The 23,696-nt window shown below is 37.4% G+C and overlaps 3 protein-coding genes across 5 annotated transcripts in view; all 3 read left to right on the plus strand.

The window, feature by feature from the left end:
- The first annotated feature begins 915 nt into the window (after positions 1 to 915).
- LOC149037896 (melanocyte-stimulating hormone receptor-like) overlaps positions 916 to 23,696 on the plus strand; it is a 100,802-nt gene continuing 78,021 nt past the window's right edge. Inside the window, exons 1-2 of one of the 3 annotated variants that reach the window (XR_016180846.1) lie at positions 916 to 1,058; positions 11,214 to 12,456. Coding sequence is in view for 1 of the 3 variants with exons in the window: in XM_089186540.1 (XP_089042666.1) it covers positions 11,031 to 11,978 (948 nt within the window). In the remaining 2 variants the exon portion in view is untranslated. Of the gene's footprint in view, positions 1,059 to 10,941; positions 12,457 to 23,696 lie in introns of those variants that run through there. The other 2 variants (XM_089186540.1, XR_016180845.1) reach the window with 2 other exon arrangements.
- LOC149037897 (uncharacterized) lies at positions 6,535 to 10,335 on the plus strand. Its single transcript, XM_089186534.1, has 3 exons — positions 6,535 to 7,138; positions 7,308 to 7,364; positions 7,846 to 10,335. Exon 3 carries the CDS (start codon positions 8,014 to 8,016, stop codon positions 10,105 to 10,107), a length of 2,094 nt encoding a protein of 697 aa, XP_089042660.1. The 5' UTR covers positions 6,535 to 7,138; positions 7,308 to 7,364; positions 7,846 to 8,013; the 3' UTR covers positions 10,108 to 10,335.
- On the plus strand, positions 18,218 to 21,133 carry LOC149037898 (melanocyte-stimulating hormone receptor-like). The gene has a single exon (XM_089186538.1). The coding sequence runs from the start codon at positions 19,430 to 19,432 to the stop codon at positions 20,378 to 20,380; it is 951 nt and encodes a 316-aa protein (XP_089042664.1). The 5' UTR covers positions 18,218 to 19,429; the 3' UTR covers positions 20,381 to 21,133.

The raw sequence follows: 23,696 nt of genomic DNA on the forward strand, positions 1-23,696 counted from the left end.
ATTGCGCTCGCAAAACTAGATTTCAACGTCCTTGCAGTTTCTGCTTGCATTTGTAAATAGTGCCACGGCCGTCGAAAAGAGTTGGATCATTTGCCACAGAATCTCAAGGATTTCAAAGATTTCTTCAAGAGATAGTTACGCTGCAAATGTGAAGAAAGAGCGAGTCTTTACTCAGTCGAAAGAATCCCTGCAAGAAACAATTAGCTTTAATTTATCTTCGCAGCACCGTTCGCAAAGAGACCGAAAGTTGAGGGCGGACGATCCTCTTGGCCCAAGTACATTAAGATAGTGCAATTGGTCTTCTGTGATAGTTTTGACGGGCGACACAATAAATATAGTGACCACTTTCTTCAAGAGAGAAGAGGCGACTGATCACCGGCGCGACTTGATACAATAAAGATTTTTCATAGCCAGTTGGTAACGAAACGGAGACATCGAAAAACATATCTATTGCTTTCTGCTGTTCTCCTTGAAATGTCTCTATCCTAAACGTCGCGCAAACCCTCCTTAAAACCTCGTCGTAGATCGCTGTTATCTGAAAAGTTGACCGTGAAAACATTTTGTTCACCTTCTTGTTTGTTAATATGAAAATTAATTACCAACTCGAACCAATCAGAATTGAGGAAAGAATCGACAAAAGGGGTTAACCAATAAAACATCATTATATATTTTCCTGCAAAAGGGTGACGTGAAGGAACACGATTGGCGTCAGGTTTGCGTAGACGTTGCCTCGCCTCCGTTTCACCTTGGCGGGGGAGGGTACGGCTACACGTAGGCTACTTGCTTCATGACCGAGAGCCAAATATTTTCTCGTTCGGCCCCACCGTATTCGGTCAATAAGCATTTTATAGAACGGCATACATGCACATAAAAATGATGTAATTAAAAGTTTTCGTATTCATTTCGATTAACCCAGAGAAGGGAAGGGAATAAGCTAAAACACAAGTGATCTGGATACCCAAAACACTGTGACAGCAGAAGTTCGGAAGTTTGGGAAAAGTGATTCATTCATTTTGTTGTGTCATTTTTAAAACATCAGCCGCATCGTAAACATCTCGGTAAGTGCGATTGAAAATCTTTTCTAGTCACTCGGTTTTTATCAGCTTTAGTTATATAATAACTGTAGAGAGGTAAGGCTTTTACTGATGGCAAAGCCTAGTAGCTGTTTTTCCGAGCTTTGTGTTTGCAAGATGTAGTTATGTCTCGTTTCGAGCGTTAGCCCTTCACTAAAGCGGCTTATGGCGCGATTCAATAGCCACCACAGTGAAAAAGAATTCGTTCTACAGTGACTTGTTAATCTCTGTGGCTTTATACCGTTTAAGTTATTCTCATTAACCAATGTTATTAAGCATCGTTCAATTTGAGAAATCGATGATCATAAAACTAAAATCAGACGTCTATTTATGTTGTGGACTGTCCCTCGCTGAAGGAAATCCGTGGTGCTTCATTGCGTGGTTTTCCGTTGGCTATGATCTACTCTAGCTATTAACTTGACTTTTTTTAGGAAGGTTGAACGAACGATTCAGAGATCGCGCTAGATTCGAATTCTAATTCTACAGAAGCGTTTCGGGGTCGAGATACCTTTCACGTAAATATTTGGACACTAGCGAAATGTTTTAAGGTACATATTTTTCAAAGGGCTGTAACCTGTTCCTTTTTCTGTTAAAATGCAGAGTCTCGCATAAGAAGATAAGTCATGACGCTCCGCGCTCACGAAGAGAGATGTTTTAATTTTCTGTTATTACATGTATAGTACTAAGAGTACTTTTTCCGTTGAACGAATGCTTCATATCTCCACCGTTAAATTGCTTTCTTCAAAACTTTATGGTTTTATACAATGAATTTCAATCTCATTAGCTAAGATTGTTCAGCATTGTTTAATTTGAGAAACTTATTGTTTCCAGAATCTCGTGATCAAAAACTAAAATATAATGTGGACTGTCCTTTACTGATGTCAGAATATATTCGCGGTGTTACAATTCGTGGTTTTTCAGTTTCCGTAATTTTCATTAATAATTCACGTAAACTTTCTTCGCTTTTTGTGAAAATACCAAAGTCTCCCATAAGAGGAGAGTTCAGTCTAAGACACCGCGTGCTCACGAAGAAAGATGTTATAATCCTCTGTGAGGAAATGGAGGAAGTGTCACTCATCACTGAGCCTACTTTTCAGATGCAATTAGTTTACGACCCCTGCCGTTAAATTGGTTGATTATGCTAATAAGTATCAAATAAATACACAGTACCATGATATAGTATTCTAACTCTGTCGCCAAAAAGAAAAATTGAATGACAGAATTCATATCGCCTAGATGCCGAGAGGTGTTATCTCCTTGACTTTCCTACGACGCACTGTATGGCAGGGCCTCCACTAACTCGCAGCTTGTTTTCTTGCCTAAAGCTAAAGTTGTCTTCTACTCATTCCATGTAGTCTAAGAAATGCGGGAAATTGACCGTCGCAGTTTGTAAGAATAGATGACTTTCTTTTGGGATAGATCGTTTGTCAGAAAGAAAAAATATGAACGGCAAGAAAAAACAAGATATAATTGACACACATGGAACATTCTAAAGGGAAATTCGAAACTGATGGTCGGTAGTCACTGCATGCGGAGAAAAGAGAAATACGGAATTTTTACGATATTTTCTCATATGTTTGCAAAAAAGCGAGACTCTTAGTCAAATAATTTGAGTTTAAATTTCGAATTCAAACTTCATTCTAAATAGTTGTGACTACAATGAATGGTCTTTATTTGCCGATCACAAGAAAACCCAAATCGATATTTTTCTGAGTGCCTCAAAAACAGAAAAATGCATATTAAAAAAAAAAAAGTAATAATTTTTGGAATCTTTCAATATGTTGACATTTTAATAGGCATATCCACCATCCAGTATTAAAAGCTTTAAAGACTCAACGATGACTTCGATCCATTTTGTCAATACATGACCATAAATCGATCAATTTTGGCTTCTCAGCGTTCTCCAGAGGAACTTTAAATTAATAAAAACGAGGACAATGTAACCAAAGAATTTAAGATCACAAAAAGCTGCCCTTCGAATGACCCTGAAAGAAATTAAGGAGGATGGAATAATCAATAAATATTGATATGGCTTTCTAAGAGTGTGATAAGGGCGGATGTTCTACTGAAAAGACAGAATGGAAGGAAGGAAGGAAATAAATAATTTGAATTTTCATTATTTCTTCTTCCATCTTCTCTATAGTTTTACGCTATTGGTTATTACTGGAAGTCAGGCTACTCTCTCTTATTTCATCTACTTTTTGCTATATTTTAGTCACTGAATCAACGCCTTCAAAGGTAAGACCAATAATGTGGTTATTTTCGAGCAAATTACCCGATCCACCCAGTCCGAGGAAATGAAAATTTCATGAATATAATGGGTCAATTTTCACGCACAGATAACTAACTGTTTGAAGACAGAAGCTTTAGTTGTATTCTCGATCTCGTGATTCAAATCCAACCGGTCCAAAAGGGATGAACGCTGAAGCCTGACATTTCGGTTAAACAGAGTAAGATGTTTAAATTTTGGATTCTAAGATCCATCATTAGTTATAAAAGTGTGACGTGCCAAACCGAAATACAGTCACTCAGTATTTTAGCAATTTTGGTTTCGATCATGAAAATTACTGCTGCTAGAAAATGAAAACTCACGAAGACAATCAGTCGATTATCACGCAAAGATAGCTTACCGTTTCAAGAGAGAAGCTTACTTAGGTTGTACTATGATATATCTTATGGTAAAAATCAAACATTTAAAAGACGTAAACACTAAAGCCTGACGTTCCCTATTCAAAAAAGAATAACACTTTTCGTTTTTCATGTTTAATTACATCATGAGTGATAAATGTGCGATGTACAAAACCCGCGAAATACTGTGTATTTAGTGATTGAGTGGGAGGGCGAGACGGCAAAATATTTGGTTCGAGGTCAGGACTTACGAACCGAGCGCAGCGAGGTCCTTGCTTCATGACCGTTCGGCCCCACCAAATTCAGTCAAAAAGCATTTTATCATATGACCACCAACTGTTGAAAATTTCAACTCAAATAGGACCCGATTGACAGGCATACGAGCACAAAAAAATTATTTAATTAAAAGTTTTCCTCTTCATTTCGATAAGCCAAGAGGGGGTAGGGGAATACCCAAAACACTGTGAGGGCGGAAGTTCGAAAGGTTAAGAAAAGTAATTCATTCATTTTGTTGTTTCATTTTCAAAGTATCAGCTGCATCGTTAACATCTTGGTAAGTGCGATTGAAAATCTTTTCTAGTCACTCAGTTTTTATAAGCTTTAGTTATTTAATAACTGTAGAGAGGTAAGGGTCCTATGGCAAAGCACAGTAGCTGCTTTTTTGAGCTTTGTGTTTGCAATATGTAGTTATGTTTCGTTTCGAGCGTTAGCCCTTCACAAAAGCGGTTGATGGCGCGACTCAATGGCCACCACAGTTCTTCGGCGACTTTTTCAAATCTCTATGGCTTTATACCGAATAAGTTATCCTTATTAACTAAGGTTATTGAGTATCGTTCAATTTGAGAAATTGATGATCATAAAACTAAAATCAGACCTCTATTTATGTTGTGGACTGTCCCCGCTGAAGGAAATCCGTGGTGCTTCATTATGTGGTTTTCCGGTGGCTATGATCTACATTAGCCATTAACTTGACTCTGTTTGAGGTGGGTTGAACGAACGATTTAGAGATTGCGCTAGATTCGAATTCTATTGGTACACAAGCGTTTCATGGTCGAGATACCCTTCACTTAAATCTTAAGATACTAGCGGCGGGCTCTGTTTCTTTTTCTGTTAAAGTGTAGAGTCTCGTATAAGATAAGTCATGACGCTGCGCGCTAACGAGGAACTGAAATTTACTTAAATTCACTGTTATCACAAACATAGTATGAGCGTACTTTTCCGTTGAACGCATGCTTCATATCTCCACCGTTAAATTGCTTTCTTTAAAACTTTATGGTTTTGTACAATGCTTTTCAACCTCAATGATTAAGATTTTTCAGTACTGTTTAATTTGAGAAACTGATGGTTTCCTCAATTATGCGATCAAAGACTAAAATGAATACTATATTAAGACATATTTATAATGCGGACTGCCCTTTACTGATGTCAGAGGATATTCGCGGTGTTATAGTTCGTGGTTTTCCCGTGTCCATAATTTTCATTAGTAATTCACGTGACCTTGTTCGCTTTTTGTGAAAGTAGCAAAGTCTCGTATAAGAAGAAATATCCTCTTGATTAACCTTAAGACGGGAGCAACACGATTAAGGGTGGGGGTCGGGAGGTAAAGGGGCATAAAGGTACGGGAGGTCCCCCACTATAAGCCCACAATTTATAAGAATTAAACGAAATGAACTGTTTTAGCCTTGAAAGAGAAATAGTAAATAGTGAATGAGAGATATTTTAGAAGTTGGGAAAGTTGATAAAGATGAAAATTGGATGGGCGGTTTGTTGGGCATTGTTTTAAATTACTTGGGATCTAAGTCCACCGACCTTGATGAGTAATTTTATATGTTCGGAGATTATAACGGTTTTGACTTTTATCTCAGTGGTTTTTCCGTGTAATATGCAAAGATCGCGGTGGGAGTTTCCGTTATACAATGGGCGATCATTTATGCTTTGCGGGAACAAATACTTCTCCGATTTCAGATCCGTAAATTTTATTTTAGGAAGATGTTTAGAATATTCCAATATTTTGACATTTCAATAAGCATGTCCGCTGTCCAGTATTAAAGGCTTTAATGACTTAAACTAATCGATCCATTTTGGCAATTCGTAAACATACATCGATCAATTTTGGCTTCTCAGCGTTCACTAGAGGAACTTTAAATTTAAAAAAAGTAAGGACAATGTAAGAAAATAATTTAAGATCACAACCAGCTGCCGCTCGAATGATACTGAGAGAAATTACGAAGGATGGAATAATCAATAAATACTGAAATGGTTTTCTAAGGTTGTAATGGTTTAATTAAGTAACATTTTGCACCTGCCATGGTTCCTTTTAGAAATTATGACCAGATGCGCCAAGAAGAGAAAATAGTCGGGGGATGTTTCCAAATAACGAAACGAAATGTCAACCATTTTTTTAAAAATTGATTGAAATCTAGGTTAATCTAATTTTCAGTAGTCTGTTAAATGTGTTCAGAATTATGTACTGTACTGTTTCCAATTTATTTCAAGACTGTCTTTCATGTGTGTGGTATAAACATTTTACGGGTGTTTTATTTTTGCGAATGGAGACAGTTTGTACTTTTAAGGCAAAAAATTAAGCCGTCTCCAAATGACTAACAGTTTCATCAGTAAAACATCAGCCTGAGGGCGGATGTTCTGCTGAAGGTACAGAAAGGAAGGAAATAGATAATTTGATTTCTTTTTTTGTTCCTTTTTTCGTCGTCTTCTCTATCGTTTTACAAAGGGAAGGTAAACAACTGGTAGGCGACTAGTCGATAGATGCTTAGAGCAAGTCCGAAAACAAAGAATGTGCTCTGGATACTTGCAATTCATTCACATTTGTAGTTTTTGATTTGGCTGAAGAAAATAGATCACGCCGGGCTGGTGAGCGCTCTGAAGCGGAACAATCAGTGTCCACAAATATGGCGTTTGTGACCGTGTGGTTTTTAGAGAAGCCTGGAACTGAATTTAACGCCTGTTGAAAACTGCCTCAGAGCGGTCCTGGAGTTAGTCCGAAGGCGCCAAAACTCAAATGTGCTGAAAGTACACAGTTTTCCCGTCATTTTGATACTAAATATGCCATGGTTTCTTCGATGTTCGCTTAGCAAGAGACAATAGAGAAAATAGTAAAAGAAAAGGTAAGGTTTATTTGTCGTTTCTATCGTATTTTTGGCTAGGATAGTTTTTTAAGTTTCTCCACTTATCCGAGAATTTGTGCTACGAACCGAAACTTCAAAGCCTTGACAAAAGCTCTATGATTTTTGTTTTCCTAATTTTGCCTTCTTTCCTTACTTTTTTATGAGTTAATTTCTAGGATGCCGCACACAAAGAACACGCGCTTTAACTTGGCTCAATTCATGAAAGATCGCAAGGTTGCAAGGGAGAAAGCTGTTGATGAAAATCGCAAGCTATCGGCAGAGTACAAAAAAGTCCAGCGAGCCCAAGTAAAGGTGAGATAAATTTGTCCAGTATTAATGTTTTGGGAAGATTTTTATTTTCAATATCAGAGAATATTGTAACAAAGGATTATAGGAAAGTGGTGGAGGTCCATGTGTAGGGAGGCTTGAATTTCAATTTTGACAAGGTAAAGAAATTCAATTGTATAATAATTGCTTTCAGTTGGCCACAGTCAGGGAACACTTCAAAGACATAACAAATGAATTAGAAAATATTCCTGTGAGTATACTCTTGATTCTTTATTGTGGTTGTTTTACCAGTACCAGTAAGTATGCAGCAAAAAACTGCTGGGCGCAACCTCCAACTAAGTCTGTAGGTTTGCATTGATTAGTGGTTGGATTAGGTTTAATTTTATGCCAAATTTTATTAATAATGTGAACAGAAAAATATTCAATTTTGTAAAAATAAAAAAAAAAATATTTTGCAAGTTCAATTTCGGTGAACTAACCACTTAACACAGAGCCAGTGCCAGAATGACAGCCATGGTCAGGCTTCTATGCCGGTACCTATGCAAGAAACCTGAGCGAGTGCCTGTGTTCATTTGGTCAGTAAAGACTGTCATAAATGACAGTGTCTCTAAATTGTAAACATCAACATATTGAATGTAAGATTTGGCTAAATATCTATTTTGTTATCATCCAACCACATCTAATTTAAATAATTGTGTTACTACCCAGTGTCTAATTTAGCAATATTTTAGTCACAGGGACAGGTATCTCAGGCACGAACAAGAAGCCCTACTGCACTTGTCAATGGAAAATCAACACTGGCACCAAGGACCGCAAGAAAAAGGAGGCATTAAACCATTGAAGCTGCTGCCAAAATTCATGGGAGCTCAAATGAACATTCCTCAGCCTGTTTCGAGGGAATGTTTGACACTCTGCAAAAGAGATGCCAGTTAAATAAGTTAACAAAATATGTGACAGAGAACAAGCAGTTGACCAATAGAATAGTTTGTAAAGAGTATAAGAAGAGTGTGTTAGAATTTGAAAAGTCAGATGACAACATTGTTCGAAGTATTGCAACATATTATGCAAGTGGTGTAATGGGGAAACGAAAGTACAAAAGTGTAAGACTGGTGCTTTCAATGAAATCAAATGAAGGCAAACCAGGGAAAAGAACAAGTATTTCAATTTGTAAAGGCTGTAAGGTTCCAAAGCTTCTAACTTATAGTAACCTTGTAGAACAGTTAAAAAAGATTGACATTGGGACTGTTCATGAAATTGACCCAGACTATCTAGAGGGCTTAGAAACTGAAAACCAAGTCAATGGTGCATATAGAGACTTGAGACAATACCTCCCAATGCTTGCCAAATTTTATCTTTCTCAGAACAGAAAAGAAAGTCTGAAAGGCTTTACAGAATCAACAGGCACTTTTCAAATTGCTCTTGGTGGCGACGGATGCCCATTTGGCAAAAATGAGAGCGCGTGTTCTTTCTTAGTCAGTTTCCTCAATGTTGGAAGAAGGGTGGCATCAAGTTATGATAACTTTCTAATTTTTGGTACCAACTGTGATGAAAGCTCTCCTGTTACAAAGAAATATGTGAGGTCATTATTACCTCAAATTGCAGAGTTAGAAAGAGCTGAATATGAATTTGAAGGCATGAAATATAGGTTTAAGCTGGAGGAATTGCCAAATGACATGAAGATGCTTGCCATGTTGGCAGGTGAATTAACTATTAGTGCTAAGTATTTCTCACCCTTTGCTAATGTTTCATTAGCTGATTGTAGGGATGTCAAGGGTACATTTGGAACTGAAAGTTCAAACAAGTGGAAGCCATGGAGTTACAAGCAAAGAGTAAATGTTGTCAACAAGGTTGAAGCATTTAAGAAAAGAGTAGCACTAGAAAAAATTTCTGAAAAGACAAAGAGATCTAAAATTACTGATTACATTGCCAAGCAAAGTAGTAGACAGGAATTTTTGCCTCTCTTAGGTTCTTATATTGACAAAGCTCATGTGGAACCCCTTCATCTAAAGAACAATGCTTGGCAGTACTTCTTTAAAGCAGTTTTGACAGAAGCTATAAGAAAATCTAAGCTGCCAGCTGATTGTAAAAAGTTTTCAGAGGTTCCAGCTGATAGCCCTTTTGCACAAGTAATTACAGCTTTACAAACAGAAGTAAAAGCCAGGCGCCTTGCAAACAAGACCAAACAATGGTTTAATGAAACTCAAGGGTCTGGAGCTGATTTGCATTATAGATTTACTGGAAAAGATTCCTGCTGTTTTTGTCATAACTTCATGAGACTAATCAAGTGGCTAAGGTGTGAAAAAGACTCCAGTAAAGAACGTCAAACAGTTCTTGCTTTAGCTTATTTAGCTGTGAGGCTAAGGGACTGTGTTTCTCTCTTTAGTAGATTTGAGATAACATCAGACCACATTGATCAGCTTTCTATTGCCTGTCATGAGTATTTTAAAGTAAATTCATTGTTGTTGCCAAGTTCTGTAAATCCTACTGTCTGGACATTAGGTCACATTGTCCCGGCTCATTGTCGTCAAGTGCTTGAAAAGTATGGCCAGGGGTTGGGGTTGGTAACCATGGAAGGACGAGAAGCGAAGCATATTTTTCTTAAAAAATTAGGTGAAAATACAACATATAAAAACAGATGGGTTGAAATATTTAGACATGAATATGTGATGCTGATTTGGCTACCTCAGCAAGGTTTTCAGCAGCCAGAAGCTGCATGCAAAAATGTAGCCTACATCCCAGAGAGGGTATTCAATGATCCATCTTATTGCTATTGTGGTCTGTTAAAGGCATGTCCTGAGGATGCTAAGTGCTGTGTCTGTGGAGACCCAATCATGAAATTTATTGAGCAAAGTGTAAAGGACGGAAGGATTGCTCCACAGCTGGGCAAAATCTCGAATCAGTCTGTTCTCTCTGTTATAGTAGATTATATCTGTGTGTTTTTCTTCGTTGTGCACAACACCATAAGCGGAACGGGCCTTTTTAACCATCTGTAAAATTAAGGAAAATATTTCCGAGGACATCGCCCTTTTAAACTCTACAGTCCAAGCGCTTCGGGCCTTCATTCTTGGACTGAGGCGCCTATGGAGCATCTTAAGCCACATCTTCACTTCTCCTTCCAGGAGTGCTGTCGCTGGAATTTGTGACATTTTAGCTCGTTTCAAAGAGCTTTGGCCCACACGGTTTTTTTCAAAAATTGAAGTGAGAGCTGTTTTTACTTCTTCTTCAAACAAAAAGAAATTATCGACTTCATCACGTAAAGGACGAAGAGCCACAATAGCATTCAAAATGCTATTTTCAGCCGCCATTTTGAAAACTGCTTTGTACTTTTATTCGCATTTCCGCTGTACAATCTCAAACAACAGCGGGCGACAAAGTGCCACTTCACGGCACGCGCCAGCCCGGCGTGAGATTGTCGCAATGTTTTATTGAACACGATTTTTCAGCGGGAATATTATTTTGCGGATCGACAAATGTCCTGAAAATCAATTTAGGTATACCGTTCCAGGCCAATTCCCTATTTTTTTTTCTATCTACAGAGAGGTTTATCAAAAAATAAGAAACTAAACAGATGTCTTCATCTTTGAAATTTTTATTAGCTCTTATTTAAAATGCGTTCTTGAGTGAAATTTATCAGCCAGAAGAACACTTTTATGGGGTTGATTTATGCAAGGCATACCATAACAAATTACAAGAAAGGTGTATATTTATAAATGTAATAGTCTCAATGGACCTTTCCTTCAGCCATTATAAAACGAGTAGGATATATTGAGGAAGTTTTTAGAGTTGATAATATAAATAATTATAAGATTTAACTATTTCTTGGCCAGGTGGTTACTGTGAAGAAGTATTATCCCGTGTTCCCAGCAGTTTCAAAAGACCGTAGCGAAAGGAGGAAAACTGTTTTAAGACCTGCACCATGAATGCGACGACAAACTCAACACAGGGTGGAACACAGACGGAAGTGCATCAAGCATTGCTATGTTCCTCCTCCTTAGTGGTTGGGTTACAACAAAAATTGATTTATTTCTCAGCAGTCAACATTTTCTTCTCCATCACAGCATTTCTTGGGAATTTTCTAATCCTTGTTGCCCTTAACCAGGAAACTTCCCTCGATCCGCCGTCCAAACTCTTATATCGTTGTCTGGCAACAACTGATTTGTTGGTTGGTCTTGTCAGCCAGCCTCTCGCTGTTACTTATTGGATGTCCTTGGTTCATGAACACTGGAGTCTTTACCTATTCGCAGGGGTCGTAGCCTACTCATCAAGCTTTGCATTATGTGGGGTGTCTTTGTTGACGTTGACGGCCATAAGCGTGGACCGACTTCTCGCTCTGTTGTTGGGAATAAGATACAGACAGATAGTAACTTTAAAGCGCACATGTATCATTACAGCTACGTTTTGGATTTTATCCGTCGCCGCTGGATCATTTTCCGTTTCACATACTCGAATAAGTGATTGGTATGCTATCATACTTATATCGTCATGCGCAGTGGTCTCAATCGCCTCGTATAGAAAGATATTTCGTACTCTTAGACATCATCAGGCTCAAGTACAAAATCATGTTCAACAACAGCCGAGCCAAACAACTGCTCTGAACATAGAAAAATACAGGAAGGCAGTGAACAGTGCACTGTGGGTACAGGTAGCATTAGTTGTTTGTTATGTACCAAAATTCATAATGCTGCTTGTGATCACCTCTATAAAAACTTATTCTTCACATGTAATCGTTATTGATGGAATTACAAATATATTAATGTATTTTAACTCCACTTTGAACCCGTTTCTTTACTGCTGGAAAGTCAGAGAAGTGAGACAAGCAGTAAAGCAGACAATCCGACGAGCACTGTGCTTTCCATGGACTTAGATGTAATTTCTCTGAGTCGTTAATCAGGCATAATCTGAACGGAAAGAAAAAAGAACATCGACTGAAACAAACACGATATTTCAGCATCTATTTTGCTTTGGATGCTTTAGGTTTTGCCTAATTATGCTGATAAATATCAGATAAAAACATAGACCCGTTGTTTAGTAATCTAACCTGTCAGCAAAAAAAAAAAAAAAAAAAAAAAAAAAAAATTGAAAGGCAGAACCAATATTATCCATCCAGCCAAATACTAAGGCTGTGTTCTGCTCACTCCATGTTTTTTTTTAAATTGATCTAATGAGCCATATTATAACAATACACTATTGTAGACTAAACTACTCCTGATTATAAGCGCACGAGAATTGAAATGAACTGTTTTAGATGGGAATATGTTTCAGCCTTGAAAGAGAAAGAGTAAATAGCGAATGGGAGATATTGTAGTAGTTAAAAAAGTTAATAAAGATGAACATTGGATGAACGATGTGTTGGTCTAATTACTTGGAGATTTTAACGGTTGTGACTTTTATCTGAGAGTATTTCCGTGCAATATGCAAATATTGCGGTGGAAGTTTTTGTCATTCAGTTGTAGATAATTTATGCTTTGCGGAACAAATGTCTCTCCGATTCCAGATGCGTAAAATTTATTCTAAAAACTAAGAGAATCAAGTAGAATCTGAGGGAGACTTTGGGAGCATCATATGGAGTAAGGGTTCTATTGTTTATGTAGTCTTAAAAACGCGGGAAATCACATATTGCCTTACCTTCAGGTCCTTGTTAGATGCGAAAGGAAGAAAAAATAGCTTGTAGATGTTTTTCAATAACTAGACATCAAAGAGATATACCCTAAACATGAATAATTTAGCCAATGATAAACGGTCTAGTTGCCCATGTCGAGTTGGAACACGAAATCATGAAATTAACAAGCTTAATTACGAATAGCTTAGTATTCATTTGCAGTATAGTACACAAACGGTGTAGCGTTGCGGGAAATGGCTCAGGGTAATGCCGGGTATCACAACTTGCGCACAAACCGTGTAGCGTTGCGTGAAATAATTCAGCGTAATGTCGAATGGTACAGCTTACATACAAATGGTGTAGCGTTGCGTTAAGGCCTATTTACACGGCACGACTTTGTCGCATGCGACAAGCTTACGACAGGCCTACGACATGACTTAAGAGTCGTAAGCGAGTTGTAGGTTTGATTTACACGAAACAATTCGTGTCGTAAGCCTGTCGTAAGCTTGTCGCATGCGACAAAGTCGTACCGTGTAAATAGGCCCTTAAATAGCTCAGCGTACTGTGGAATGGTACGGCGTACACACAAATGGTGTAGCGTTGCGTGAAATGGCTCGGCGTAATGTCGAATGATACAGCGTACATAAAAACAATGTAGCGTTGCGTGAAATGGCTCAGCGTAATGTCGATTGGTACAGCGTACACACAAATGGTGTAGCGTTGTGTGAAATGGCTCAGCGTAATGTCGGATGGTGCAGCGTAATGTCGAATGGTACAGCGTACACACGTCTTTGTAAAACATCAGACGCTCTAGCTGAACATTCAATTGCTTAGCATTACATGAAATTTTTCTAATCGTAGAGCTCGCTTGTGGTGTGACGTGAAGGCTATCTCGCCGAAACCACCAAAAGTACAACCGCAAATAGAACAGCGATTTGCTGGGGGGCATGACATCATCGAATGTCAAGACTGTCGCGAAACCATCACACGGTGTAGTCGCTATCATGAAGAGTCTTCACTTTGCCTTGCAGTAAAGCAGAGCCAATTCGGTCAGTTTCTCCTTTTTTCTTTTCCTGGCCGATATTGCATTTATGCGTTGTCGTTCATGAAAGCGTCTATCAAACATGTAGTATTAATATTAATAATTATAATAATAATCATCATCATCATCATCTTTATTTTTAAGATAAAATCACATATCCTAAGTTACAATATAAACTATTTACATATCATATCTAAAAATTATTCTGTTACTAAAAACGTTCTTAAACCTGTCAGTGTAGATTCTCGGGACAGAGACTGACGTATTTCTAAGATTGTACCTCATGTTCTTTTCCTCAGGTAAAAACTGGAAGTACGGGCATTCGGGGTCATTCGATCTTTTTTGTAGAGTGTCTTCTCCGCCTTCTCTAGCAAATCCCTGATATTTACATTCTTGGACATAAACTTTCTTTTCATACACCGGTCTAAAAAATTCTGTATTACAGAAAGGTCGGAATCTGAGGCACCATAAACCGGCAGAGCGTAAGAAAAATTTGGTAAAACTATTGCGTTAAAAAGGTGATCTACTTCCTCCTGAGACATTCCTTCCCTACGTAAGGATCCTAATACGAATAATGACTTGTTCGCCTTAATTACCTTCGCGCGCACGTGACTACTGTATTTACAATTTTGTTGGAAGGTAACACCTAATATGGATACCTCTGCGCACTGCAGTATATTACTAACTGGCGCGATGTCCTGACTGAAACCTTTCTTACGGAAAATAATCTCCTTGCATTTTGTTGGATTGCAGGCACTGCGATTGCGGCTGGACCAGCTAAGAAACTGATCCACCAAGTCAGTGCGACACAGGCCGTTTCCCCAAAAAGGGACGATAATTGTAGAATCATCAGCATATTTAAACAAGGCTGGGCGACCTTCTAGATTGATCTCCAAGTCATTAATAAACACGTTAAAAAGATATGGCCCACTGACACTACCTTGTGTCGTACCCCTATTAACCTCACGCCACTGTCCCTCAAAACCATTATAAACTACTCGCTGCTGGCGTTTCTCGAGAAAGCTTAAATACCAGTTCACAATAAGGGGATTCAATGGCGACTGCCTAAGCTTAGATGACAGGAGTTCGTGATTGACACAGTCAAATGCTTTACTAAAATCCATTGCAAATACTCGAACGGCTTTCCAGTCTTGCTCGTCTTTGCCAAAGCGACCTATTTTCCGAGTTGGTTTTATCGTCTGGCACACCAATTAAAGCATTCCGATATCACTTTGATTGAAAAATTTCTAAACAGATCAAGGATATCAGTTCTCTTACCATGGCGTCCAAGGTACACACAAAATCCAACTTCTCACGTACTCCTGCAATGTTCAAAGAGTCTTTGAAGTTGAACTCTCATTGAAGGTAAGCGTGAGTCCAAAAAAAAAAATATATAACAAATGTACTAGACCTACGGTAATTTTATTAACATAATCCTTTGTTTTATCATCTAAACTTAATCCCCTGTCATTATTGAAGCTGGCAAATAAATATTTATTTTTTGGTGAATATTTTTGTCTGACATACTTTTCCTATGTCGAAAAGTAGCATCAAAACAAAGACAGTTTTAACAATGACCGATATCACACAATCTACTGAGCTTCAAGCTTTTATAAGACAAAAAGGACGGTTATAAAGTTACTGTAAAAATTTCTTTGTGTATTTTTGTTGCTCTATCTTGAAACGAACTCAAAGTTTACTTGTGACTTGCCACAATATTTCAAATTTGTTCGATGAATGCTGAAAATCCTCTCTTAATAATTTATTGAATATTACGATATTTTGACATTTTATTAGGCATATTCGCTATTCAGTATTAAAGGCTGTCATGAATTAAAATTTTCGATCCATTTTGGCAATTCGTAAACTTATATCGATCAATTTTGGCTTATCAGCGTTCGCAAGAGGAAATCTAGAAAATAATTTAAGATCAGCACCAGCTGCCGTTCGAACGAGTTGTAGTTGGGTTACAACAACAATGGAACTCTTTCTCAGCAGTTCACATTTTCCTCTCCGTCACAGCATTTCTTGGAAATTTTCTAATCCTTTTGCCCTTAACAAGGAAACTTCCTTCATCCACCATCGAAACTCTTATATCGTTGTCTGGCAACAACTGATATGTTGGTTGGTCTTGTTACCCAGCATCTTGCTGCTACTTATTGAATACCCTTGGTTCACGAACGCTAGAGTCTTTGTCGATATGCGGCCTTCATATCAAGCTATGCATTATGTACCGTGTCTTTGTTGACGTTGGCGGCCATAAGCGTGGACACCTCTTGCTCTGTTGTTGGGAATAGGATACAGACAAATAGTAACTTTAAAGCGCACATGTATCATAATAGGTACGTTTTGGATTTTATCCGTGGCCACTGCATCATTTTACATTTCACATACTTGAATTACCATTGGGTGTAGTATTATAGTTATACCGTCATACTCAGTGATCTTAATCGCCTCGTATACAAAGATACTTTGCACTCTCAGACATTGTCAGGCTCAGGTACAAGATCATGTTCAAAAACAGCCAATCCAAATGCACTGAACATGGCAAGATATAGGAAGGCAGTAAATAGTGCACTGTGGGTGCAGTTACCATTAGTTGTTTTTTAATGTACCAGAATTTATAACGGTACTTATGATCAATTATAGAAAAACTTATTCTTCAAATGTAGTCGTCATCGATGGGATTACATGTATTAAAACACATTTAAAGTCCACTTTGAACCCGTTTCTTTACTGCTGGAGAGTCGAACAAGTGGGACAAGCCGTAAAGCAGACAATTCGACGAGCATTTTGCTTTGCATGGAGTTGGATAGAATTTCTCGCAGTCGTCAGACTTGCATTAATCAGGCGTAATTTGAAGGGACAGAGAAAAAAAAGATAGAATGAAATAAACACGATTTTTTCTGTCAGCATCTGCTGCGTTCTAAATGCTTTAATGTTTGCCTATTTATGTTGATAAATACCAAATAAAAACACCGTACCATTGTTTAAAAATCTAACCCCGTCGGCTAAAAGACAAATTGAAACGGGCATAATTAACATCACCCAGATGCCGAGAGGTGCTATCGGTTTGACTTTCCTCCGACATACTATATGGCAGGGCCTTTGCGAACTCGCTGCTTTTTTTCATGTGAAATACTTAGGCTATCTTCTGATTATTTCATGTTTTAAAATTGATGTAGTGAACCACATAATAACTACGCGCGATTGTGCATTGAACTGCTCCTGATTATAAGTGCACGATTTATAAGAATTGAACGAAATTAACTCTTTTAGATGGGAATATATCTCAGCCTTGAGAGAGAAAGGGTAAATAGCGAATGCGAGATATTGTAGAAATTGGGAAAGTTTATAAAGATGAAAATTGGATGGACGGTTTCTTGGTTTAGTTACCTTACATTTATTAACTGTTGCAGTTCCTTCAGGTTCTTGTCTGAAGCGAAAGGAAGAGAACATAGCTTGTAGGTGCTTTTCAATAAAGAGATGTCAATGAGAGATTGTCTAAAATTACTAGGAATCTAAGTCCACCGAATAATTTTGAATAAATTGATGTGTTCGGAGATTTTAACGGTTGTGACCTTTATCTCAGAGGTATTTCCGTGTAATATGCAAAGATTACGGTGGGAATTTTTGTTTTGCAATTGGGGATCATTAAAGATTTGCGGAAACAAATGTCTTTCTGATTCCAGATGCGTAAAATTCTAAAATTTATTCTAAGATCTAGGAGAATCTGAGGAAGATTTTGGAGAATCATATGAGTTCCAATGCGGAACCAAGTGGGGGGGGGGGGGATGGGGGGGTGGTCAGTCGTCGCTGACAGAATACAACGGGGTGACTGAAAATAGAGGTTCTATTGTTTATGTAGTCTTAAAAACGCCGGAAATTGACCGTTGCGGTTTCTAAGATAGGTTTCCTTTAAGGATACATCGTTTGTCCGAAAGAAACTTTGAAGGGTAAGAAAAAATGAGATAAAAGCGACACATGTTAAACATATAAAAGGAAAATTCAAAACGAATGGTCGGTACACATCAAGTCATGTCGCAGAAGAAAAAAAAAACGTAATTTAAATATGGGTATTTTCTCGTGTTATTATATGTTTGCAAAAGAAGCGAGACCTTTAGTTAAATGATTTTAGTTCAAATTTGCAATTAAAATTTATTTTTAAATAGTTGTGACTGCAATGAAAGGTCCTTATTTGCCGATCACTAAAAAGCCCAAAATATTTTTTTGAGTGACTCAAAAACAGAGAGATGCAAATTCCAAAGAAAAAGAAAGTAATAATTTCTTGAATATTCTAATATTTGACATTTTAATAGGCATGTCTTCCATCCAGTATTTAACTTCAGAGTATGAATCAAACTTCCGATGCATTTTGGAAATTCATAACCGTATATCGATCAATTTCGGCTTTTCAGCGTTTGCTTGAGAAACTTTAAATTTAAACAAACGAAGACAATGTAAGAAAAGAATTTAAGATCCCAACCAGCTGCCGTTCGAATGAGACAGAGAAATTAAAGAGGATGGAATAATGAAGGAATATCGAGATGGCTTTCCAAGGGTGTGATAGTTTAGTTAAGTAACATTTTGCACCTGCTATGGTTCCTGTTATAAATTCTGATCAGATGCGACAAGAAGAGAAAATAAATGCGGGATATTTTCAAATAACGAAACGAAACGACAAACATTTTTTTTTTCAAATTTCTTGAAATATACGGCCAAACATTAATTTTAAGCTGTCAGTTAATTGTGTTCGGAATAATAACTGTTTTGAATTTATTTTAAGAATGTTTTTCGCGTGGCATGAACATTTTGCGGGAGTTTTATTTTTGCGGATGGAGACAATTCGTACATTGTGGGAAAAAATCATCTCAGTCCCTATATGACTGACAGTCTCGTCAGCCTGAGCAAGGATATTCAACTGAAAGGACAGAAAGGAAGGAAGGAAGGAAATAAATAATTTGCATTTTTTATTATTTCCTTTTTTTCTTTTTGTTTTTTTTTTTCAATATTCCAACTTCTGTATAGTTTTACAAAGAGAAGGTAAAAAGCTGGTAGGCCATTAGTCGATAGATGTTCCGATTAAGTCGGAAAACACAGAATGTGCTCTGGATACTTGCAATTGATTCACTTCTGTAGATTATCATTTGGCTGAAGATAACAGACTTTCGCAATGTTTTATTGAACCCGATTTTTCAGAGGGAATGTAATTTTGCAGATCGACAATTATCCTCAAAATCAATGTACGTATACCGTTCCGGAGCAATTTCTATGTGTTTATCTACAGAAAGGTTTTTTCTTTTAATATTAAACTAACAGTTGTCTTTAACCTTAAAATTTTTATCAGCTCTTATCTAAAATGCGTTCTTGAGTGAAATTTATCCACCAGATGGACACTAAATGGGTTTGGGGGCTTAATTGATGTCAGGCACACCCTCTAAATTCCAAGAAAGGTGTATATGTATTGTTATCTAATTGTCTGGACTGACCGTTCGTTCAACCAATTTAAAACAAGTAGGATGTATTGAGGAAGTTTTTAGCGTGGATGATATAAAGAAAAATAAGATTTAACTGTTTCATGGCCAGGTGGTTGCTGTGAAGAAGTATTATGTCGTTTTCTCAGTAATTCCAAAAACTGTACCGAAGGGAGGAAAACCGTTCTAAGTGCTGCACTATGATTTCGACGACAAACTCAACAGAGGGTGGAACACAGACTGAAGCATATCAAGTATTGCTATGCTCTCCCTCCTTGATAGCTGGGTTACAACAAAAACAATCGATTGCTTTCTCAGCAGTTAACATTTTCCTCTCCATCACAGCATTTCTTGGGAATTCCTTCATCCTTGTTGCCCTTAGCAAGGAAACTTCCCTTCATCCACCATCTAAACTCTTGTATCGTTGTCTGGCAACAACTGATCTGTTGGTTGGTCTCGTAAGCCAGCCTCTCGCTGCAACTTATTGGATGTCCTTGGTTTACGAAGAATGGAGTCTTTGTCGATACGCAAAGGACGCAGCCTTCATATCAAGCTATGCGTTATGTGGGGTGTCTTTGTGGACGTTGACGGCCATAAGCGTGGATAGACTTCTCGCTCTGTTGTTGGGAATAAGAAACAGACAAATAGTAACTTTAAAGCGCACATGTATCATTACAGCTACTTTTTGGATTTTATCCGTCGCCGCTGGATCATTTTACATTTCACATCATCGAATAGTTATTTGGTGTACTATTATTTTTGTACCGTCATGCTCGGTGATATCGATCGCCTCGTACACAAAGATTTTTCGCACTCTTAGACATCATCAGGCTCGAGTACAAGATCATGTTCAACAACAGTCGAGCCAAACAACTGCTCTGAACATGGCAAGATACAGGAAGGCAGCAAACAGTGCACTGTGGGTGCAGTTAGCATTAGCTGTTTGTTATGTACCAAAATTTATATCGCTGCTTATGATCAATTATAGAAAAACTTATTCTTTACATGTAGTCGTCATCGATGGAGTTGCATGTATTATATTATATTCCAATTCCACTTTGAACCCGTTTCTTTACTGCTGGAGAGTCAGAGAAGTGAGAAAAGCAGTAAAGCAGACAATCCGACAAGCATTTTGCTTTCCACGGAGTTAGATATAATTTCACGGAATAGTCAAACTTGCATTAATCAGGCGTAATTTGAAGGGACTGAGAAAAAAAGATAGAATGAAACAAAAATAATTTTTCAGCATCTGCTGTGTTCTAGATGCCTTAATGTTTGCCTATTTATGCTGATAAATATCACATAAAAACACCATACCATTGTTTAGAAATCTAACCCCGTCGGCTAAAAGATAAATTGAAACGGGCAGAACTAACATCACCCAGATGCCGAGAGGTGCTATCTGTTTGACTTTCCTCCGACATACTTTATGGCAGGGCCTCTGTGAACTCGCTGCTTTTTTCATGTCAAATACTAATGCTATCTCCTGATTATTTCGTGTTTTAAAATTGATGTAGTGAACCATATAATAACTACGCGCTATTGTGGACTGAACTGCTCCTGATTATAAGCGCACGATTTATAAGAATTGAACGAAATTAACTCTTTTAGATGGGAATATGTCTCAGCCTTGAGAGAGAAAGGGTACATAGCGAATGCGAGATATTGTAGATGTTAGGAAAGTTTATAAAGATGGAAATTTAAATCGACGGTTTGTTGGTTTAGTTACTTTACATTTATTACCTGTTGCAATTCCTTCAGGTTCTTGTCAGAAGCGAAAGGAAGAGAAACTAGCTCGTAGATGTTTTTCAATAACGAGATATCAATAAGATATTGTCTGAAATTACTAGGAATCTAAGTCCACCGAATAATTTTGAATAAATTGATATGTTCGGAGATTTTAACGGTTGTGACTTTTATCTCAGAGGTATTTCCGTGTAATATGCAAAGATTACGGTGGGAGTTTTTTCTTGTGCAAATGGGGATCATTAATACTTTGCAGAAACATATGTCGTTCCGATTCCAGATGCGTAAAATTCTAAAATTTATTCTAAGATCTAGGAGAATCTGAGGAAGATTTTGGAGAATCATATGGCTTCCAATGCTTAACTAAGAGGGGAAAGGGGGGGGGGGTAGTCAGTTAGTTTAGTTTTGCACTTTTCATGGTTCCTTTGTAAATTCTGATTCTCAATTAAGCATGTTTTTAAATAACAAAAAAAAAAAACAAAACTTTATTTTTAAAAATTTCTTGACATCTACGTCCATAGATTAATTTTCAATTGTCAGTTAAATGCGATAACTATCGAGTATTTTAAATTTAGGAAGCAGAGAAGAGAGTTTAAGATCACAACTAGCTGCCGTTGGAATAAGACTGAGAGAAATTATGGAGGATGGAATATTGAATAAACATTGAAATGGCTATTTAAGAGTGTGATGGTTTAATTAAGTAGCAGTTTTCACCTGTTATGGTTCCTTTTATAAATTCTTATTAGATGCGACAAGAACAGAAAATAACTAAGGGATGTTTTCTAATAACGAAACGAAACTTTAATTTAAAATTCAAATTTCTTGATATCTAAGGCCATAGATTAATTTTTCAGTTGTCAGTGAAATGTTTTCGGAATTATAACTGTTTTCAATTTAATTCAAGACTATTTTTCGTGTGGCATGAACATTTTGTGAGAGATTTATATTTGCAGATGGAGACAATTTGTGCTTTGTGGGAAAAATATTTAGTACGTCTCTACGTGACGGACAGTTTCGTCAGTGAAACATCAGGCTGAGGGCGAATGTACTACCGAAGGGTCAGAAAGGTAGGAAATAGATAATTTCATTTTTTATTTTTTCCTTCTTCCGTCTTCGCCATAGTTTTATAAAGAGGAGGTAAACAACTGGTAGGCGATTGGTCGATAGATTTTTCGAGTGTGTCCGAGGACAAAGAATGTACTCTGGATACTTGCAATTCATTCACTTTCGTAGCTTATAACTTGGCAAAAGATAACAGACTTTCGCAATTTTTTTATTGAATGCGATTTTTCAGCGGGAACGTCGTTTGCGGATCGACAAATATCCTGAAAATTAATTCAGGTATACCGTTCCAGGCCAATTCCTATTTTTGTATCTACAGAGAGGTTTATCAAAAAATAACAAACTAACGGATGTCTTCATCCTTTAGAGTTTTATTAGCTCTTATTTTAAATGCATTCTTGAATAAAATTTATCAGCCCGAGAAACACCTTTTAGGGGGTTTAATTCCGTTAGAGGGTTCCCTCAACCAGTTTGAAACGATGCACTGATGCAGGATGCACTGAGGAAGATTTTAGAGTTGATGACATAAAGAAAATTAAAAACGAAGACAATGCAAGAGAATAATTTAAGATCACAACCAGCGACCGTTCGAATGAGACTGAGAGAAATTGGGGAAGATGGTTCTTTTTATAAATTCTGATCAGTTGCGACAGCAAGAGAAAATAATTGCGGGATATTTTCAAATAACGAAACGAAACGTCAAACATTTTCCTCAAATTTCTTGATATCAAAGGTCCTAGATTAATTTTAGTTGTCAGTTAAAGGTGGTCGGAATAATGATTGTTTCTGAATTTCTTTCAAGACTGTTTTTCGTGTGGCGTGAACATTTCGTGGGAGTTTTTATTTTTGCGGATGGAGAAAGTCTATGCTTTGTACGAAAAAGATTAGGTCCTCTCTACATGACTACTAGTTTCATCAGTGAAGCATCAGCCGGAGGGGGGATGCTCTACTGGCAGGACAGAAAGGAATGAAGGAAAGAAATAATTTGAGTTTTATTATTCCCGTTTGCCATCTTCTCTATAGTTTAACAAAGAGGAAGTAAAAAGCCGGTGGGCGATTTGTCGATAGATGCTCCGAGTAGGTCCTAAAACAAAGAATGTGCTCTGGATACTTGCAATTGATTCCCTTTTGTAGTTTCTAATTTGGCTGAAAATAACAAACTTTCGCAGTGTTTTATTCAACGCGATTTTTGAGCGGGGAACGTAATTTTGCGGATCGCCAAATATCCTCAAAATCAATTTAGATTTACCGTTCCGGGGCATTTTTTATATATTCATCTACGGAAAAGTTTGTATGTTTTTTTTTGTTTTATTATTATTTTTATTTTATTTTTTTTAATGTGGAACTAACGGTTGTCCTTAACCTTAAAATTTTTACCAGCTCTTATTTAAAATGCGTTCTTGTATGAAATCTATCGACCAGATGGACAGCATATGGGGTTGGGAGGTTAATTGATGCAAGGCACATCCTCCAAATTTCAAGAAAGGTCTATATGCATTGTTAACTAATTGTCTCGACTGCCAGTTCGTTCAACCAATTTAATATAAGTTGGATGCATTGAGGAGGTTTTTAGAGTGGATGATATAGACGAAAATAAGATTTCACTGTTTCTTGGCTAGGTGGTTACTGTGAAGAAGTATTATCCCGTGTTCCCAGCAG

Source organism: Pocillopora damicornis, chromosome 11 (assembly GCF_964200805.1).
Source record: "Pocillopora damicornis chromosome 11, jaPocDami1.2, whole genome shotgun sequence".
In the NCBI taxonomy this organism is placed as follows: domain Eukaryota; kingdom Metazoa; phylum Cnidaria; class Anthozoa; order Scleractinia; family Pocilloporidae; genus Pocillopora; species Pocillopora damicornis.